Source organism: Manduca sexta, chromosome 16 (genome assembly GCF_014839805.1).
Source record: "Manduca sexta isolate Smith_Timp_Sample1 chromosome 16, JHU_Msex_v1.0, whole genome shotgun sequence".
Lineage (NCBI taxonomy): Eukaryota > Metazoa > Arthropoda > Insecta > Lepidoptera > Sphingidae > Manduca > Manduca sexta.
The window spans coordinates 5,221,705-5,244,104 of NC_051130.1; the positions used below are offsets into that span (position 1 = coordinate 5,221,705).

A 22,400-nucleotide genomic window follows, 5' to 3' on the forward strand; every position below is an offset into this window, starting at 1 on the left:
TTATCTGCAGCGCCTGTCTAAACCAGAGACACAAATTAGAAGAAGATGTCATCAAAATACGTAAGACTAGGCAGTATGGTCGTAAGACTATAGCCTGTCCTCTAAGGACGAATTATAAAAAAAAAAAAAAAAAAAAAAGATGTCATCAATGTCATTTCATGTGAAAGCGGTGCAATCGAGTTTTATAGTTTGTTGAATTTATAAAATAAATTGTGGATTTGATAATGAAAAATTTGTAATATACCTATATACAAGACTGAAAATGGCGAAAGAAGGCGATATGTCTCTTTTCAACGATGTTTTGGAACCTTTTAGGCGGGTGATAAACACTGACTCGCCGAAAGATAAGTTATCGGCGTCTTCCAAACTGAATTTCTCCGATAGCAATCAGTCTTTGAAGGAAGGTAATATATTACTATTTTATTTTAAATCATAGTGCGTATTTTTACAATGACTTCAGTTTCTATCCTATTGTTATTTGCCCCAAATAGTTATGCCGCCAAAATAATTAACTACCTAACCAAAAACATCTCGTAAACAATATGAGATTTCGAATGATAAGCACATTTTTTTTTAAATATTTTTGTACTAATGGTAATTTAGGATTGTCCAATCTTCTGTCACTGGGGAAGAGGAAGTCCAGTTTAAATGCAGGAGAAGGCTTGACACCTGACAAAAGAATCCGTACTGATTCGAATTCCAACGCACCCTCCGCACCACCGTCGCCTTGGGAAGCTAAGCGGCTGAAGATTGACTTGATAGCTGCTAAGGCGCAGGTAAGATAGTCCCAAAAACTTGTAAACAAAATTTTAGCCCTATACATTGCTAGTGGTTTTCTAGTTCTCTTGTTATATTATGTAGAATTAAAATTTGTATCATATCTAATAATTGGATGATAAATTATCAACATTATCTCTTTATTTAGTGTATGTATTTGTAAAAGTTTCACAACTAATGCATAGGCAAAATAACCTCTCTATGTGACACATAGGTAACAAAATTAGAAGCTAGAGTGAACCACCAGCACACAATACGTAAAGAGATGCAGATATTATTTGAAGAGGAGAAGTCGTCCCTGCAAGAACAACACAAGAGAGATGAAAGAGCCCTTGCGGATATGGAGGAGAGGTTACAATTGATCAGACGGAGGGAACAAGAGCTCAGAGATGAGTATAATGAAGTTGGTTATCAATTTTATTATTTGCTAATTGATTATAATGTAATATCAAAGTTTATTTCTGGATTAAAACTTTACTGTTTACTTTTCCAGCATTCAGATTATATATCCTATATAATATTACTGATAATGCTTAAATTGTATAAGGAATCCATGTGTTTCTTTGAATAGGAAAAAACTAAGTAAGGAATCCCAGTGCATTTTAATCCTAGACTGGCATATTTAAGTTATACATTGTATGAATGTCATTACCATTATTGTGCGTGTCCCAAGACTCATACTCAAGACCTTATCAGGGTAGCAGCATCATGCACACAATATAACTATGCCCCATAGGCAGTTTATTGTCATTAGATGTAGTGAATTATGATGGTAGATTTTTTTAATCTGGTAACCAAACTAATTTGTTCCTCAGGCAATAAAATTACATAAAGAGCAAAAAGCTCACTGGGATAAAGAGAAGATTGAGCTTCAGAAACAGGTAGCTGAACTTGTAGATAAACTTTTGGAGGCTAATGTTAGTAGTAAGGACCAGATGTCGGAAATGAAGAAAGATATGGATGAATTGCTGCAGGTAATTATATAATTGATTGCTAATAATTATTTTAATAAAAATATAAGATTCATGGTTTATGGCTAATTGTGATAATGGTAAGATTAATTGTTTAATAAAATAAAATAAAATGGATAGCATGGCAAACAAACTGAATTTTGAATTATCTATTTTCTCTGTTGAACCAAATGTGGTAGTAGGTTTGTTATTATTGCTGTAACTACTATCAGCCAGTGTAAACTTATAATTGTGCCCACACAGGATGTAGAACTTGGTCCCGGTCTGGTTATTCCTGTGCCCTGTGCCTGGTTATCCTATTGACGCCACTGGCTGTTATTGTTATTCGCTGTAATCTCCTGTATATGTCAATTGACAAGAATGTATTATTTACTACTTTTCATCAAGCCATGATACTATCATTTTTAGTAAAATTTTATTTTCACTATCTCAGGCTTTGGAAGAGGCACAGTCTGAAGTGGAAATACTGAAGACTGAAGTAGCGAAACAAACAAGTCGTGCTGAGCAGTGCACTGAGATGAAAATTCAGATTGAGAAACAAAACTTCGAGTTGCAACAAGTCAATAGCAAACTGAAAGAGTTGGAGTATGAAAGAGATTCTATCAAAGACTGGCAAACCCAGGCTAAGGTAATTATATATAATTTTTTAGGGTGACCTATTCAAACTAAACACATAGTAAGTTGGAGCTGACTATTTATCCCTCTGTATCTAAACATTGTTGGTATAAGTCACATCATGTCAGTCACTAGTGTTGGTATAACATGTTATATATGTTTTGACTGCCAAAAGTCTTTATAAGGTATTCCAAATCAAACAATTACAAAAAAAGTATTATACAGATTTTATCACAGTTTTTATATTATAATTTTCTCCCGACGTTTCAAAGACTAGAGCCTTTGTAGTCACGGGGCGAACTGAGGTGTTGGTCACCTGCATCACATTCGCGTTAACATAAGAAATCATTAATTATAACATAGGTATATTAGATAGCATTAAATAGTGTTGATTCTAGAAGTGCTCCTGGGTATCATAATCCAAAATAATAATTTAATATTTTCTCATAGACTGCACAAAAACGTTTATCCAATATGGCGGAGCTGGAAAAAGAGGTGGTGCGTCTCCGAGCCAATGAGCGCACGTTGCGAGACGCGATCTGCAACAAGTTGTTACTGGAAGAGCAAGTGCATGTGCTTACTGCCAAGGTGGAGACTTTACAAGCGTTGCAGCAAGAGTTACATGAGACTAAGGTAATACAGTGAAAATGTGCTTTGCAATATTTATTTTTATGGTATATATTTAAATCTGGTAAAAAAATATTGAAAATATTTTCAAATGTTTCATGTTATGTGATCAGTCTTGCGTTTAATGCGTCTTTATATTGTGACATTAATGAAATCATCTATGACGTACCTTGGGAGAGGCCTACGTTCAGCGGTGGACTGCAACAGGCTGATGATGATGAATGAAATCATCGCATCATGATGGAGCCAAAATAACTTTTGGTCTGTAGATACAGTGCCGTAGCTAAGAGCGTACTACGAGTGTAGTAATGAGTGCGCCCTGTGCCGTGACTCAGCTCTGTGTGGATAGTGAACATGGTGCGCTTGGTGGTTGTGCAGGTGAAGCTGGGGCGCGCGCAGTCGTCGCTGGAGGAGTGGGTGGGCGCGGCGCGCGTGCAGGGCGCGGAGAGCCCGCGCGCGCTGGCGACGGCGCTGCACGCCGCGCTGGGCGAGCGGCTCGCGCACCACACCGACGAGCACGCCGCGCAGGAACAACTAGACAAACTCAACGAGGTACCCACTACCCACTACCCACTCACAACGAATACACCTACTCATTATTATGAGCCTGTTCAGGTTATGTATTATAATCCAAGTAAAAAAATAATATAAAAATTTTCTAAAAGACACCCATGTGTCATGCGGTAATGCTGTCATAAGGAAAAAGGATGTTGCACATATTTTTTTATGTGAGTCTATTTTTATTATGGCAGCAGCATACTACTCCATGTTACTCCATGTAACTCTCCAATGAACTGACCAATAGCAATACGGTCAGTTGCTACTCCAAAGTAATGCAAGAAATTTTTTTGTCACCATTGCTCAGTAATTTTACACAATGCATAATTTGATGCACTGTCAAATAAGTGCCTACATACATATTATTATGTCATGTATGACAGTATAAATTTCAAAAAAATGAAATGTACGTATATATGAAGAGCTACTTTAGAATAATTATCTGTATCAATATAAATGATTGTAGCAATAATTATTTTAAATATATAATCAATTAACAGGAGATAACCACTCTGAGGTTTGAACGTGATAAGGCTACGGGTAAGCTGAACGACCTCTTGACCTTCCGTAAGAGCCAGGAAAGTCTCATACACAGGCTTCAGAAGCGGCTTTCGCTAGTTACTAGAGAAAGGGATAGTTATAGGTGAGAATTCCAATATAATACCAATAAAAAAAATCTAATTTTAGTGTTAAGTCCAATATCACTAGTTCATGATTTGAAAAGTCGCGATAATAAGCCATTTTACATTGGAATAATAACTACGTATGCACACAACGCTGGTTGTGCGAGAATAATTGTTCGTAATCTAGATAACTGACTTAGTATCTAAAATATGCTTTTCTATAACTTTTATTGAGAATCCAGATAAATAAAAATTGACAAAGTCTGGACAGATTATCCAAAATCCTCATGTCCAGACCAATTTGTCCATATAACCTTGTGTGGGGTGATCATAATATTGGCTACATTTTTTCATCTAGGCAACAACTGGATTGCTATGAGAAGGAGTTGACGGTGACCATATCGGGCGAAACGGGGGCGGGCAGTGCGGCGCTGCAGACCGCACGCATCGAACACCTTGAGAAAACTCTACAAGGGTACAGGGATCTGCTCGCTACACACGACCCCCAGACACAGGCTAAAGGTATACTATTTGAATATTTATTTAAGTTGCTTTATTGTACTACACATATTTTATTATTAAAAGTCATTGGTTTGAGATTTAGTATTTTGATCACCAATATCTTATAGATGGCGAAACGGTATTTTAGTTATTAATATTCACACATAAAACCTGATGTATTACTTTTTAGAGGTTTTTTTATCTTAAAAGTTATTGAATTTTTAAAAATTTTATTTATTTTTTATCGTGCAAGCAGATGTCATCTTTCCAATAATAAAAACGGATCAAAATTGGCCCTTTTATTTCGCAGTCATACCACAGACACAGCTGATACCTTAAACTTATAATATACCTCTTTTTGCATAGGAGTTTAAAAAACATGTATATGATTTGCGGTGATCGCAGGTATATACATGAGGGAATGTAACTGGTACTTATTGATGTTTTGTATTACCAAGTTGAAATGATGTCTCCTGGCACCTACCATTCAATACGTTGTAATGATGGTGCGCCGTTCGAGGCTGAGCGTGGGTAGTGAGGGTGTGTGTTGTGCAGCGCTGGAGGCGGCGCGCGCGGAGGCGAGCCGCTGGCGCGAGGAGGCGGCGGCGCTGCGGCGCGAGGCGGGGACGCTGCGCGCGCACCGCGACCAGCTGCACCAACACCTCGACCGCCTCGCGCGCGCGCCCGCCACCAAGGTACCGCGCACTACACTACACTACACTACACTACACTAAACTACGCAACACTACACGAGCCCTCCCCACACATTATCGGTTGAATATTCATCATTATTTGTAATTATTAATTAAACAGTACAATTTTTGTCGCAAAATCGATCTTATGTAGGATTTTAGGCCGGTTAACATTTATTATGAAGACTAACCTAACACAAAAAATAACTTAAAACCTCAGAAGGAGAACAGTGTGCTCTAAAAATTTTATCTCCTTTTAAAAAAACTCACAAGACACATAATTATAATTGTATATACTGTAAAAAATTATGATACAATGTATGATTTAGTTTTATATCGATACTTTTAATAACAGGTCCTGCATCTAGCGGACAACCCGGCCGCTGAAGCACAAAAACAAGTGCACAAAGAGTTAGAAGCAGCTCAGGAAGAGGTAAACATTATTTAAAAATAGATTATATGAAATACTTTCTCTACTTAATAATTTATTTGTATTTTCTTTTTTTTTTGTAGATAAAGAAACTAAAGGCAGCACTGCGCGAGGGAAACACAGAAGCTGATCCTGAAGAAGTTAATCAGCTACGACAACAACTTGAGAACAGTAAAATTAAACTTAAGAGGTATATTGGAAAACTATTTCAACATGCTATTTTCGGAGATCTAATAATAGACTCATCCCAATTTCCTCTCCTTCTCTTAAGTTTTCTTGCAATTAGGATTCTTCTGATACCGTTGGCAATTAGCATAGCTGAGAGTCATTAACTTGAAGCTTGATTTCTGTTACAATCATACAAAAATATAAAAATATTCCAGTCCATATATTTTTAAAGTCGCTCGGTAAGGCCTTTACACTTGATAATATACGATTGAAAAAATAAGGTAATTTTTTAATTAGTGGTATACATATTTTATTTGTTAATTTCAGACTGAAAGAAGAGTTTGCATCGTCCGCTCAGGAATACAGAGATGTATGCTACATGTTGTTAGGCTATAAAATTGATAGAACGGGCATTAAAAACTACAGGTTAGTATAGTTATTTATTTTTAGCTACATTTTATTTCGCTTGTTAGTTATATTTAGAATGGTGAGAGAAAGGAAATAACAAACCATAATAAAAAATGCAGCCGTTACGAACTAAATACATAAAATTTCTGTCTATACAAAAAATAAATTGGCATAATTATAATTGTGCAAGATCTCGTAATCTTAAAGCATTTAAAGCAGGGAATATGCATGAAGCAGTGATTATCTAAAATATCGATTTATAATAGATTTTAATATAAATATTTATTTTGAACCATTAAATGCAGTAATAGTTGACTCTTTCGTACAAACAACTCAGTAAATGTAATTTATTCCAGAATATCGAACATGTATGCGGAATCGTCGGAAGAGTACCTAACGTTCACATTATGCGATGATGGCATAGAGATGGTCCATACTGAGTATTCGACTACTCTCGGAGAGCTAGTAGAGTTGCATCTACACCAACATCGATCTATACCCATGTTCCTTAGCGCTCTCACGATGGATCTATTCACTAAGACCACGATGCAGCAAACCGCGGAGTAATACGTCGTTTTACCGATTCGAATGACATAGTGTGTCGTTGAATGTATAGTGTGTTAATACAAAAAAACTCTGAGATACTTCTGTGGCTAAAATCGATAAAGAATCTTAATCGATAACTTCGAATCGATCCCAGGAATGTGTCGCTTGTAAACATGTCGAATAAACTTTTAATTGGTTCTTTCTGACCGTTGATTTGAAGGTATCAATTAGGGATGTATCTTGATTTCGAAAGTTAGCGACCCAGAAACGCCAACATAAATATATCGTGAGTTCATTCTTCATTCTCAGTGAGCTCTTCACTCTTAGCAATTGATTGTTACTCTATTTGTATGGTATGGTATTAGCTGAGTGAATCTTTATTGAACGAATGAATACTTGAAGCCGTTTTAAACAGATTTACATCTTTGGTCTTTTGTATATCACTTAGTTATGTCAAGCGCGTTGTCCGATACTATCGATTTTCGATAACGCAACTATGTAACACAATTTAATATTATAAAGTAATTATTATCACGTAAACTATTATCAATTGTCGTCCATAGCTGAGTGTATTAAGGTGGGCACTCACCAGGTGCAATTATCAGAATTTATAATCTATCACACAATATTTAAGTATGAAAGTACTGCTTCAACAGTCACATCACGGTGACAAATAGGTCAAAAATCGATAAATAGCCGAATCGATATGATAAGAAATAATCAGCAACCTTCTAGAATGTACTATAATAAACACGACACGTACGATCGAGTCGTTTGTTTATGACGATTGTGATTGGCCGAGATACCAACGTTGAGTTACATGTCGCTCTCTTGACCAATGGTAATCAAACGACGTGACATATTCCGAGGGAGCTGTGTATTTTTGTTAAGTTTATGGGCTAATTTTTACAATCAGATAAAAGTTATCTATCTAACAATTATAGCCTGACTGCATATAAAAATAACGCAAATTGACAACTTTATATACACAACTATTATTTTTAATTTGTTTGTTCATTACCAAACTTTTATCTATAAATTAGTCCTTAATCGATAGTTATTATCGAGTTTACAATTCTGTCTAAAATTCAATAGAAGTTTCAAGCAGGTCAGACCTAACTGTGTGTCTCCTCGGTAAGTACCCACTTTGAGAACGCTTCAGTTAGTCCTAATGTAATATTTCTTCCTCATTATCTTCCCATTTTTACACCTAGGCTTATTTTTTTCTTAATATCTCCCACCTACTACATCGACATTGGAAGGTGTCTCCGAATATAGCTGAGTCAGTTTCACAAGGTTGTTATATTTTATTTGTGTTGGAAAAATACGGTAGAAAATTTTTCATGTTGGTAAAAATGAAAACAGATATTTCAAACTGTCTTATATTTCGGGATTATTATGTTTATTTACTGAAAAAGATAGAATTATGTGATAAATTCAATTTGTGTAAAAAATATAACACAACCTTTTAATATTGAGCCAGATCTATGATGAACGCGTCACGAATTGACTATCTTGCGAGCAATCACTGCAACTGTTTGTGCGCGTCTTTGGATGGGTTGAATTCATATTTACTCTACACCTTAAATACGTTATCATAAGGTTGATTTAATGTTTTTTTTTCTATAATATTACTGCAATTCGTTGGGGCGCACAAACTGATTTGCATGCGCGTAGTTTCCGAGCGTTTTCCAAACGCACATTTGCGGCGCGTTCGTCAAATTTGGACGCACGCTTGAGCAGTTCTCGATTAAATTAAGTACGACGTTTGATCGTTAATTGGTATAGAATATTATAAAGGTCTAATTATGGATGTGTGATGTTGGCAATTTTAATGTAAAAGTATACTTATTAGAATATAAATATTTCATTATTACGGTTTTTTGACAGGCACATTTTGTATAGAAGACATTATAGTACAGTGGCGAAGAGTGAAATTTTTCACAAGGTAACCGAGGCAAAAAAAATGCCTTGCTAACATATCTCGACCAATTTAACAAAAAATAAAACTATGACAAACTTAAAAAAGTTAAAAGGCGAGCCGGATGGTATGGACGCTTCGCCACTGTTATAGAACTATGTTATAGCTCAACCTACACGTGTATACTAAAATCCTACATTAATAGCCAAAATATTTAAACTAATTCACTAGTCAGTTCCATAAATGTAAACATTCATTCACTTCAAAAAAAAAGTATCACTAATTCAGCGGATTAAGAAAACTATTTATAGTTGTGGTTGTTACTGTTTTGCTTCGGGGCGAGTTATGGGATAACACAAATTATTTTAGTATGATATTAATTTCTCGTTTATTCTTCGGCGTGCCTGACAGGGACCGCAATTATATACCTGACTGTATAACAGTAATTGTGGAGTGCAATAAATTTAATAAGCATTTGATTACATATCTAGAACTGGCTAGTGAATGCAGCATTATTTACTGTATACTGTGGTGGTAATTAAAATATTAAGGTGCAGAATTTTTTTCAATGTTTGGTAACAGGTTTGACATTTTATAATCTATTAAAGATGGTTCCATAGATTATAAATATTAACATTTACGTCACTTCACTTTCACACTGCAGTTGCTTTTTGTATTAAGCCTTTTCAAAAAACAGGAAATCTCTATTTTATTATTTTATTTCTAAATTGTGTTCTGTTTATTACTAGTGGTGTCGATTACTAACGTTTGGGAAAACATCAATTCAATACGCTAGCAAAAAAAAAAAAAAAAGAATAGATAAACAATATAAAATCTCACTCAACAACCGTCAGTCTTCGTTTATCTTCTTCCATTAACCAAAGTCTTCAGCATAAAGACATCCAACAATAGTACCTCAGTACTCTGCAGTCTATAGCAAATATAAAAAAATAATATAAAAATAAAGCATAAACAAAATTTTGTGATTTCCTCGTTCATAAAAATATATAAAAAAATATGCGTAGTTGTAAATAGTCGCTGGTGAGTCGCAAAAGGTCTACATTATATATGACCTTTCATCGATGCCGAAATGTGGGTGTGGTACACCTCTCGCTATGTGACAAGTTGTTGGAATTAAGTTTTGTTCAGTAATCTTAACAATCTTACATTGACAAAAAGTCGCTACAGTGTGAAATGTGAATGAGTTCTATTACGTATCAGTATTTAATTTTTGCAGTAAATCGATTTTGGTAATAATGGCGTAAAGCGTAAGGAATAAAAATATCCACTTTAATGTTAAGAATTAGATTGTAAATTAGAATTTTGCATTCCTATGTTGTAAATCTCATTAATAATTATTTGTATTACCATCCTCAATATGTTTTTTTGTCTACCCTTTTGTCAGTCAAAAGATGGTATGCCGGCCAGTGGCGAAGGGTGAAAATTTCCAAAAGATAATCCGAGCAAATATTTCATTCTACAATTATCATGTAATACGCTGTTCAGAATAAATTAAAATCAGTAAAATATCATAATACATAATAATTTCCTTCTAACATAAACATTATGTCTAAACTCTAAATTTAACAAATAATCACATATTTTGAACATAGGTACTTATCTAAAAGAGCCCAACAAAAATTGACAACCCATACTATACACAAACACTAATTATACATTCTAAATTATTAAAAAATTTCGCGCCAATGGCCCAACATTAAGCCGCAAATTCTCGGGTTATCCTGAAGTACACATACACGCACGCACACATGTATTTTTACGTCACTTCCAAAAGATTAGACAAAGACACCGCGCTACGTGTGAAAGAGACAACAATATCGCGAGGGAAGCTATGCGCGGCCGGGTTCACTTCGAACACTATAAGGCGCGAGCACTGCGCGCGAGTTACGATTTAACGAATTGATAATAATATGAACTATGTACCGTAATCGTTGAAGTATTGATTTAATGGAATAGGTAAGTATAGGATGACTTGTTTGAATATACTATTATTATTCCAGTTATATAGTTTTTTCATTTATTATTTTAAATTGATTTACAAAAGGTAACCCGGTAGGAATCGGCTTGTATGAAAGCTTCGCCACTGATGCCGGCATAAAATATTATATGATTTTAATTGACAGAATAAAACGAGTCTTTGTAATTTTAAAATAAGGATCACTTCAATTATTTTAAATCAAAAATTTTATGCACTCTGTTCTTAGTTCAATTCTTTAACTGATATAAGTTTTTGGGAAAATTAAGGCCTTTCGCACACGTGTTGTAATAAAAATGTATCATAAGCGTTGCTGTTTCCGAAGGCTGTACGAGACGCTTATAAGCGGCGTATTAGAATCGTCGCTTCTCGTATTTGTATTCTGATAGTAGTTAAAAATGCAAGTATTGTACGATTATACGACACGTATGCGAATGGGTTCTAAAGGTAGTAAATGAAAGCACAAATCAGTGTAAAATATTTATGAAGAAACAAGGGCAATATATTATAAGTCATCTAATGTTTGCAATGAGTTCAACTACAACAATCTAGCACTATTATCAGATACAGTTAACAATTAGCACTAGGAAGTAATTGACAACAACTAAGTGATGTATTGTCATAGTAAATGTGACATTAGATGTGAAAGAACATACTGCGCCGCACACGCAAAGGTACTCTAAATTTATTGTTTTTGTAAATCGATAATCTGTTATCGATTTTTAAAATCGATTTTTGCAATACGATATGAATAATATGAATATTATTCGTCAAGGAACGCATGTGCTATGACATAAAACTTAATAATGTATCGTTTGATCTTTATGCTGGCAACACTTGAAAACAGCTTTACGTTGTATAATGTTTCTCAGGTTCTATACAAGTATTTATAGTTAAGTATAATTGCTAGAACTTTTGAAACAAATGGATTAGAAATTGCATAATTCAGTTGTAAGTTGTGTGCGACGCAGAACTAGTGCGAAGCCTTGGCAATAGATGAGTTATCGACTCCTTCCGTTCACAATTTAAAAAGTAAGTACACAATTCGTCCAGAATAAACACAAAGGAAAAATATATACACAGTTGACACCTTCAGTCAATTTCACGACCGATATTTCTAATCTTTAGTTTTTGTTTCCACTGACCTAAATCTTTGGATTTCTCAGCACAACGAAGTGTTTACAGCTATTCATAATGCCTTAAACAAGATATAGAGACTGAACAGCCAAATCGAAACTACATTTTCAGAAACTTTTTGGCCAAAATAAATTTGTCATGGTTTCAATTTTAAATTCTATTTTAAATGTAGGGCAATGGTTGGCAACCCTAGTTGCAGTAGATTGGTAGCGGTAAGTGAGCTGCAACGCGTTGCGCGACGCTGGCATCATTCCGAGTCATTGGAGGATTACGAAAATCGAATTTTTAAACTATTTAAAGCTGAGAAGGACGCCAAGAAATTCATTTACTAAGAATACAGTGACATCACACATTACTCTGAAACCATTTTGCGAATTCACATGCAGATGAATAAACTCACATAAAAATATTATTGAATACATTTTGGAAATCATTTAAAAGTAACAATAAATTACTTTCTTTATTTACAGTCTATAAAAAAATCACTTAATTTTCAATGTAAAATTTTTCGAAAATAAATGATATTCTAAAATCTTACATACACATAATACTGAAAATGTATTTTACAACATCCCAAACGTGCCCGAATAACATTTTGACGGTGCCCACAATACGCGATCCACATTAAAAAAATAAACAAAACAAAACATATAACATAAATTTCATACAAATTTCAATAAAATTATTGCACTAAACTTCATAACTTAGTAATAAATATTGCATTAAGCGTTAACTACATTACGTGAAGTAAAGTTATTTAAGTCTTAAAGTACTAAAAGTTAATTAAAATTTAAGAACAATATGTCAGTCCGATGAAAGTGTTACATCATTTCATCCTAATAAAGAGCTTCGTTCAATGATGACGTATGACGTACGAGTACAACAAGACGGAAGAATTCAATTACTTTAGAATACGAATACCTATTATAGTTCCAAATATTGTGCTAACTACAGACCCTATGTTTAATATTTTCACTAAATATTAAGTACGATTTGGTGCTCAAATTTAATAATGTAAGTGTTATTAAAACTATAATAAAATTATTTATCTACAAAGTTCGAAATGGTGCGTCAGGTTCCATAGATTTGTCTAAAACCTAAGATCTACGTTTTTGAATTTTAAACCTGGCACGTAAATGACTCGAAAAACCGACCCGAGGGATACTAAATAGAATTCTAATAACAGATGTCCAAACGTATGATCGAGTTCGCGAGTGACATCGATCGATTTCAGAACGAATCGTACCTATTGGCCTGCAGCCAAACCTAGTTGGTTTCACACGAGATGTGGTTTTAATCCTCATTATTGCGGTGAATTAGTTGCAGCTGGTGACACGTGGATTACTGCAGGATGTTTTGGCTCAACTCCGAACGTGTGCGCAGGCGCAACAGTCCGTCTTCTCGTCGGCTTCACATACACTACGAAGCTTGTACGCTAAAACTAGAAGAGTCTATGACTATAGGATGCGCGTGGTATCCACTGCGCTTACACTTCTTGCATCGGTCACACTATTGTCCGTCACGTTTTGGCTGCCTGCAAACAAAAAAAACTTTAGTATACAAGTATCAATTGCTTAGAGTCTAGGTATCTATGTACTAGTTATTTAGACCACTTAAACAAAAAATGCGGATATTCTATAAGTCGGTAGTTTCTTAAAATTTGTATGTACTGCTAATTATATTTGAATAAGTACAAGTGTCATGCAATGCTGGTCACACTACCTATAGTTAAAATGTATGTATTTTTTAAATTTTATATTGCATCAGCGTGAATATAAAATTTAGGTCTGACTAACGTTTTGAGTATGTACTCAAGCGCACTCATTAAGTTGTAACGTGAGAAGAGACTGTTTCTCTGTTCTATCGCATTACAGATGCTTGACCCATTTTGAATGTTCCACATTGAGTTCGTCTGCAATTCTATTTCTAGACGTAGTAGATTAAATTATTTAATATGTAGCTTCATAATAATTTTAGAGATATAATTTTGTTGGGTAGGTTTTATTTTTTTTTTCAAAGGGAAACTAGTTTAATTTTGTAGATAAGTAATGTTAATGTAGAGCTATATCTTCTGCTCTAGATTATAGTAGAGCAGTAGATGTTACTTGTAATATTGTCGATAAGATAGTGCCAAAACTGAGTGACTTTTCACTTATACAATATTGTTTATTTTGACTACAGTAACAAAAACTAAAGGTGAGTTTGGATATTGTTCATAAATAAATATACCCGACATATACACACGTGCCACGCAACAGTTTAAAGTCATGATATAAGATACTACGAAAATCTTTCAGTTCTACGTCCCCTAGAGTCGGCTCATACAAGGATTAATTTATAATTTTACGGTCTTCCGTGTACTAATGGATTCATTCCATGACCAAGGGGTATTGCGGATAATGTGATAAAAGAGAGAGTGAAGGGAACCTTTGCACGGGCCAGGGTGTAGCGGATCGACGACGCGTCCTGCGTGGCAGGCGGCGCGCTGCAGCCGGCACCAGGAGGGGTAGGTGCGCGAGTCGGAGCCGCACAGCGGGCGCCGCGCGCTCGCGCCGCACGCGCCGCACGACACGCACCGCGCGCCGCTCGCGCCGCCCGACACGCACCGCTGGCTCGCGCCGCATTTGATGCGCGCGCATGTCGCGTTCGCTACAACACATAAGATAATGCCACTGCAACATGATAGCTTTTCTTTTATCATAGTCATCAAACGGCTTGTGAAATATTTTTTAAATTAATAAATTAAACTTTAATTTAAAACGTACCTAATATCAGCTATAATATTATATATTATTACGTATATTGTAATTAATTTGAATAACCTGTATTAAACATCTGCCTTATGTTCTTAAAGATTTAAGCCTAACAGAGATATATGATACTAGGTATATCAATCTAATGTGGCAATGAATGATTGATTCAATATTATAAAATATCGTTTATTACCGATGCAACGGCCCTTATACGCGAGGGGGAGTGCGCGACCGCGCTCGCAGGCAGCGCGGCGCAGTGCGCAGGCGCCGGCGTAGGTGTTCCCGTCGACGGCGCACACGGGCGTGCCCGCCACGCTGCACGCGCCGCACCGCACACAGTGCGCGCCGAACTCCGCGTCCAAGATGCATCGCTTGTCGCCGCCGCACCGCACGCCCTCGCACGTGTCTGCAAACATCACCATGGCGTCATCTTATCGTTTCATAAAAAAACTTGTCACATAAATTTTTTGGTGCCGTTGTAATGACCACGCTATTGGTATGCGACCCCTTGTCCGGACAATTTTTTGAAAGGAATAAATACTAACATACAAGAATGTAATAATCTACAAATTTTTTTTTCGACCTCTAAGAAGAACGGAGACTTTGAGTCAGGTAATTGACTGTTAATTGTTGTTGTTGTACATTAATAGTTATAATGTTTGAACCATTGAACATGTCTGAAATAACAAAATCTGAACTGCTAGAATTACAGAACCTAACATTTTCTCAACTAAAATAAAAAGTTAATAAGTAAAGTAATAATCACTATAAAAGCAAACTGCTTGCAGTCTAGCGTGCCTACTGAAGCTGTAAGAAAAGAGTATTTCAAAATTCAAAGGAAATTATCTGCTGGCTCATTCGTATCTTATAGATTTATATCTGCCTCTGTCCTAATAAGTCGTACCAACCTTAAACATTCTCTACTATGCTACATGCAACACGTTTTCTCCAGATATCTGAGTGCGGTGTATTGTCGATATAAATATCGACAATACACCGCACTCAGATATCTGGAATGGTTTATTAACATCACAAAAACGAGAATTTCTCGCCTTACCAATAAAAAAAACAATTTAACTTGGATATAACTACAATAGCCTAAGGCGTTGCGTAAACAGTGGAACAGGACCGCTAATGCAATATAATAACGTAGTAGAAATCAGATAAACTAGCAGCGGGCCTGTAAATATCCCGGAGCTTTCCCGCCCGATTGTATCGTATTGCGGTTTATGGAGCGCTGGTCTCGGCCTAGAGTCTAGACGATTGAGTGGCCGTCTGGGCTTACATTACATCGGCTTAGCTATCGATATACAACTATAAACGTATACACTTCACAATAGGACGTGATTGCCGATTAAATGAAGCAATTTTGAATTTAGAACTTGCTGACCCAGACAGATAAATTTACAGTCAACCTGTATAGGTGTTACACTGTCCAACTCAATAGGCAATCGAGTGGAAATCAGAGTTTATTGTCGACGATTTCATGATTTTAGTGGTAAGCAAAATGCTTAATATATGTAATATAATATAATATTAAATATTTCAGTAATATTATTGTGTTACACTGCACGGAATGTTTATTTAAGTTCTGTATTATAATTATATTTGCTATATCACATTAATCACGTGTTTCTGAGAGTCACAAATATTTTATTTTCTTACTACTTCACACCTTAACGTGCGGGTGTTGACTGTAAGTGTTTAGAGGTAAATTAGGAAATATAACCTCTACCTACAATAACTTAAGGTAGTAAATATTATGGAGCTCAGAAACTGGTATTTTTGCCCATCCTCCTACTCTATTACATCATGAAATGGAACCTTTTTGGCAAAAAGTAGGTGCCTTAGTTACACCTCTGCCTATCTCTTCAGAGATGAAGGCGTGATGTATGTTTGTTTTATTTATAGTCGTCAAACTACTAAATACCTAATTTCAGCACGACGGTTGTTTTTTTGCTCCTATTGCCACCTCAATCTATGCAGTGATTAAGGCTGAACTCGTAAACACCAAGCCACTTCCTCATACAACATTGGTGCAGTTGTAAGGCAGTTGTGAGTTGCAAATTTAAATGCCTATGTCCATGCATAAATGTCTTCATAAATTCTGTATATTTTAACCCACTGCACATAACGCAAATTGTAATTCACGAATATTTCTATCTGGAACACAAAACGCGCGACAACCATCTCAAAATATCCGTGCTAACACATAGCTATTTAGTATTTAGAGTTACTGGTGGTTTATGGGTGGAATTTGCGTTGCGGTCGCGAGCCTATTCGCTTGTAAAACTCGATGAAGTGTTGTGGCGGTGTTTAGAGTCGACTTTGCGTAGTTATTATCGCAAAATATTATTCATTATATGGAATGAGGACGTCTGGGTCATAAGGGCCGATTGCGGTTATGACAGCCGGGACGAGTTAAGACGAGAGCGCGACAATAACCTATTCCATCTACTGATCAAGATTATGCGGCCGAGCACTTAACTCGCATGATTGAGTTTTAAAGCAGATGTATTCAATATAGCTGGTTATAGACCGTGAAGTCCTATGTGATTATTATTTTACAGAAATTCTCATGTTTGTGCTGGTTTTCAGAAGAATTTGAATAATCCATGATGCCTTCAAAGTTTTACTCTCAATAAAGTAATAACGGTCTGACCAATTTTCAGTCTATATAAAGGTAACTATAATCATAACGTATGTTAGTTCAACAGAGTTGCTACACATTATTTTTGTACATAAATAAAAAAGGACTATACGAGAATCAAACCCGCGCTCTCCCTTTCAAAGCAGATTAAACATCCGCTGCAAAACGCGGTGGTCATAAAATAATAATTAACCACCATTTGATTTTACAAAAGGTCGTTCAACTATCGATGCAAAAATGAAAACCACGACTAAAAATTACGAGTTTCTTTGCCGATTATTTTCGGTACTAAGCAACATTCCGCATCGGTCATAGTCTGGCTATTGGTATCACGTAATAGATGCTTACGAAAATATTTTAATTTTGAAATGAATATAGTTAACCTGTGGTTATTAAGTTAATTATTTTGCAGGTATTTGAGGATATAATTGTAACAGGCAATATTTTTGCATATAATTTAGTTTATAATAATTTTAATATTAATTTTACTCGACTACGGCAAAGTCAAAGAGAGGTTATAGTTTTAACATTTACAATAATCTTCATTCGTTCTCTCAAATGTTAACCATATGCAGGATGCTTTGAAATAGAAACTTAATGCTATTATAAAAAGATAATTTAGTAGCAGATTTCTACATATCTTCACTACCTAAGTATATTTTTTATTTTATGCTACAGCCATGCTTCATAATATCATTCTTCAATATAATAAGCAAAAGTCTAATTATATGATCCAGTAAGATTTCCTGACCCTGATTTCTTACCTTTTGTCCAAAATTAAATTGTAAAAAATAAATGATCAAATTTCATACATTTAACACAGCACAATCCCGATGTTTAAATTTGTTAAAATATCATACAGTATTTTGACATAACAACTCCATTTGTAGATAATTCGGCGGAATTAGGTCTGATAAAACATCTATTCGGAACTAATTGGCTATTTAACATTTCGGCTGCAAGCTTTGTATTGCCATAATATAAGCAGTGATTGCGTTTATAACTAGTCGATGATGTCGGCTGGTTTATGAATCGCATAGTGCTGCGAAATCACCACATAAAATGTTAACGACGTCCGCATTTCCTTTATTTTTACACCTCATTAGAGAGATAGGTAATAATTGATATGCTTTAATCAGTTTTATAGGTACTTTGGTTAAAGTTGAAATGGCTAATAGATTGCTACGCCAAAAAAGAAACAAAACTTCAGTGAAACTTCTCAACACAATGTTTTAAAGGATATACTGGATATTTATCAGTGTCCATCAGAAACCCTATCTTTGACTGAATATGGTCATGCACATACTGTTTAATACGAACCTCAATGTACTATCAAATATCTACATTCATCTTATTAAAATTATCCTTAAAAGGAAGGACAAGAATCTTTTCTGCGATTAAAATCGAAGTACGCTCTCCTGCAATAATAAAATACTGACGTTGGTGTAAAATAAGGTTTTTCTGAGTTGATGTTCAGATAATATTAAGATTCTCTTCTCCCAACAATTTCGCGCAGGGTTACATGAGCAACGCTAGGAATCGAGTAATCATAAACGTTATAATACCAAATAATGTGACAGTAATTGTTATTAATTAATTTCACGAAATTAGTCAACGATTGAACTATTGCCTGCTAGCCATCGTATGTAAGTAATATCTCTGTCATTACCGCCTTTTCCATCCGTGTCACTAGCGGCTGTATCATACGTCTACCTTGTGTCAAACTCTATTGTTGTTTTTTAGAAAATCTTTAAATTGTGTAAATAAAAAAAAAATATTGACGTATTTTTACTGAATGCATCTGTAAATAGTTTTATCGTTTTCGAAAGAAAAAGTCTCAGTAAATTTTAGCCTTTGTTGTGATTGTTAATGCTAGTAGTGAAGGGTCCATATAACCAGATTCCTGCCAGCTTCCCTTTATGTAAAACCTAAATAACATTAGAAAGATTTTGAGACTGCATTTATGCATATTAGTACGGAACGTTTCACTTTTCGCCACTGGCTGGAGCCTACTTTTGTATAGGTACTGATGGGATTCCGTATGATTTATAATACATGTGAGAAATAATCTCAGACACTGACAAAAAACCATACTAGTCGCGTAAACATGTCCTAAATTCGAATGCACAAAGTTTAAATCCCATGTGGGTAGTAGGTACGAGTATTCTGCGTTTAAACAGCGGTATAATTTTTCTGTTTCCATTGAGTTAAACGTGACGTGCGTAACGGTACCGCAGGGCGCCGCGCCGCCGCCGCCACCGCTGCCTTGGCCGGTTCCGATGTAATTGGGCTCATTCGGACTTGTCACATCGCCCACTATATGAAAAATATATTTAAGAATTCTGGAATGTTGTTGAAGGGCGATGTGAAATACATTTGTGATGTGGAAAGGCAATTGCAAATTGGGAATCTATTCTAATTCTAATACGGAGCTGATGGTGTTTTTTAAATAGAAAAGAATCAGAATTTTCTATCAGATAATCCATTTTAACAATAATGGTATCCTACGTAACATAAATAAAGAATTTACTACACATGACCTATAAGCGAATGATTTTATTTCTGAGGAGAGTGCAGCAATATTTCGGGATTATCCCCAAGACCTCTTTATAATTATAGTATTTTATCATCAAATTCTTTAGAAAGCATAATATCATAACAGGCAGTAATATTTATCAACGCCTCTACTATCACACCACGTTTTCCACTCTTGCGCCAGTCGCAAGAAAATTTATTCCATTTGAGCACTCGATGACGGAAAATGAGTTGTGGTCTCTAATTAACTAAATAGTACTTAAGGAAGTTTCAAACGTTAGTAATATTATAACGGCTTACACAAATATCTCGGTTATTATTTTGTAAGGAAATACTCCAATTAAAGTCAAATATGTAAATTGAGACAAGTTTTATTAATTACTCGGAGTGAAGGCTGTTGTTAACACTGGTGTTTACTTTAACAGGATTTCGAAATTTATTGTTATTGTCTCTAAATGCATATACTATTAATAACACTTACATAGTTGATAAAACGTCGCTGCGAAAATCTAGGTCTGAATTGGAATTATCTGCATTTGAATTAAACTGGAAACCAGGAATGTGAGAGATTTTAATTATTATAGCAAAGAAATGGATTACCGTTTCCTCTCTTTGACAATAATATTTGTTTACTATTATTGCGGTCATCTCTGCTCAACCTCGGTCGCTTGTTTGTCGGAGTGAAATACCTATAAAAAGTGATATACTCTATATATATCTGTTTAGGTTCTCTTCGAGATATGTTTACAGGCATTTCTCATTCACATGCACCCGGGGCGAGATGACCAGACCTATCGTGCATCGCAATGAACTATTATTGAGTCGCGATCCCAATAGAGATGTAGTCTCGAACAAGCGAGTAATTTACTAGCACGATAGTAGAGGTGTGGCGGATTGCATCGCCTGGATAAATGCATAGAAAAATCGCCATTTTGTAAGCCGAGTATGTTGTAAACAACATCGTTAATGGAATAATTTTGTTGTTGGTTATATACGCTTGGTAAAATTGTAACGTAATTTATTTAAATATTTTTTATTAAGCTTCTGAATCTATAGGTAACGTACCTGGGTTGTGAACTGCGAGACTGTGGGTTCGCATAATGATTTCTTATGTTTACACGAATGTTAGACATTAAAATAAAACTACTTTTCTGGATTCGCTTATCAGGTAGGGCAACATGAGGTTATCAATTTGCAAAAAAAGAAACACCCTAAGTAATTCTCACTTGGCTTACTTTTATTTTATGAAACGGCTAATAACATGGCGAAATGTAGGTGCACTAAGAGCTCCTCTGCCAGACCCTTCGGAGATAAATTCGTGAATTTAGGTAAGATTTATCTATATATTTACTATCGATCGTGGTTTTCTACAAAGATACATACATATCTACCCAATTGCAAGTCATATTCCGTTGTCTTTTAGTATCGCATTGATTCCTCACTCTCATACTCGTGACATTTATGACGTAGGTAGGTCTCGGCGTTTCGCATTAAATAATACTGACATTAACTACACTGTGACAACGTATAAAAACAACGAAATGGCATCATAAAGTCACGATACAAAATATTATTCGTTTCATTGACGACATTTTAAACGTAAATATAACATTTTATTCGTAGGTACATATAAATAGGGATATTTGTCTCATTTATTTTGTAGGCATAATTTTGCAAGGATTAAGAATTGTTATAATATTTCGAAGTTCTTAACAGCAATTGCTCAAGAATAATGTGCCTAAAACTTTTAAAATCATTTTCTCTTCCACCTTAACATAAAAATTCAATCGTTAGATTAATTCAGCAGATCCATTTATTTATGCAATTAACTAGAGACCCAACGGTTGATCCATATTCAATTTTCGTAAATTTAAAAAACGTATCTTCAATTGAAAGTATAAACTTAATTATCTTCTTAGAAGATAGAAAGGTCTCTATTATAGATTTTATAAAAGCAGATAACTTATGACCACGTTAATACGATCAAAAGCAATTATGAATTTAGGCCTATAGCCGTGACCGGTTTAAATTAAAATCGTGGGCAATAAATCATACAAAAAGTTATAAGGTATGTTTTTAAGTTGTTTGACTTCGAGAAAATTAATATTTGATAGGATTATTGGGTTATTAAACTTGATTTAAGTAGCAAGCGCCGGTTAATTACAATTTCAAAGTGGTAATACAAGATTTTAATATTCATTTAATTCTAATAATTATTGTTTCCAAGAATAATTATTTATAATATATTTAATATAATTAAGTTTTATGTCTCACATTACGTCTAGACAAAGTCTCATGAAATTATATTAATATTATTTAAATGCTTCTCTTTATTGAAAACTTGTTCTAACCATATTTTTTTTTATTCTCAGAAAATTAACAGCATAAGCTAAATTAAAAACCTATCCAAAATACATATAACATATGCATAAATTTCGTGCACGTGTTGAAAAAAATGAAACAATCTCGTTTCAAAATTACATTTTGTCATT

At 34.9% G+C, this 22,400-nt stretch overlaps 2 protein-coding genes across 2 annotated transcripts in view; one reads left to right on the forward strand and one right to left on the reverse strand.

Annotated features, from left to right (window-relative positions):
• Positions 1-59: 59 nt before the first annotated feature.
• On the forward strand, positions 60-10,214 carry LOC115443257 (mitotic spindle assembly checkpoint protein MAD1). The gene is made up of 14 exons (XM_030168583.2): positions 60-404; positions 604-776; positions 992-1,180; positions 1,593-1,751; positions 2,182-2,376; positions 2,814-2,996; positions 3,369-3,542; positions 4,049-4,191; positions 4,530-4,693; positions 5,228-5,367; positions 5,720-5,797; positions 5,878-5,984; positions 6,290-6,388; positions 6,727-10,214. The coding sequence occupies exons 1-14, from the start codon at positions 263-265 to the stop codon at positions 6,935-6,937; spliced, it is 2,157 nt and encodes a 718-aa protein (XP_030024443.2). The 5' UTR covers positions 60-262; the 3' UTR covers positions 6,938-10,214.
• A 1,086-nt stretch (positions 10,215-11,300) lies between these two features.
• LOC115443243 (follistatin) overlaps positions 11,301-22,400 on the reverse strand; it is a 31,320-nt gene continuing 20,220 nt past the window's right edge. Inside the window, exons 4-6 of the mRNA XM_030168569.2 lie at positions 14,917-15,129; positions 14,398-14,619; positions 11,301-13,504 (exon numbers count right to left, since the gene is read on the reverse strand). Of these exons, the coding sequence (XP_030024429.2) occupies positions 13,428-13,504; positions 14,398-14,619; positions 14,917-15,129 (512 nt within the window). The 3' untranslated portion in view covers positions 11,301-13,427. The remainder of the gene's footprint in view (positions 13,505-14,397; positions 14,620-14,916; positions 15,130-22,400) is intronic.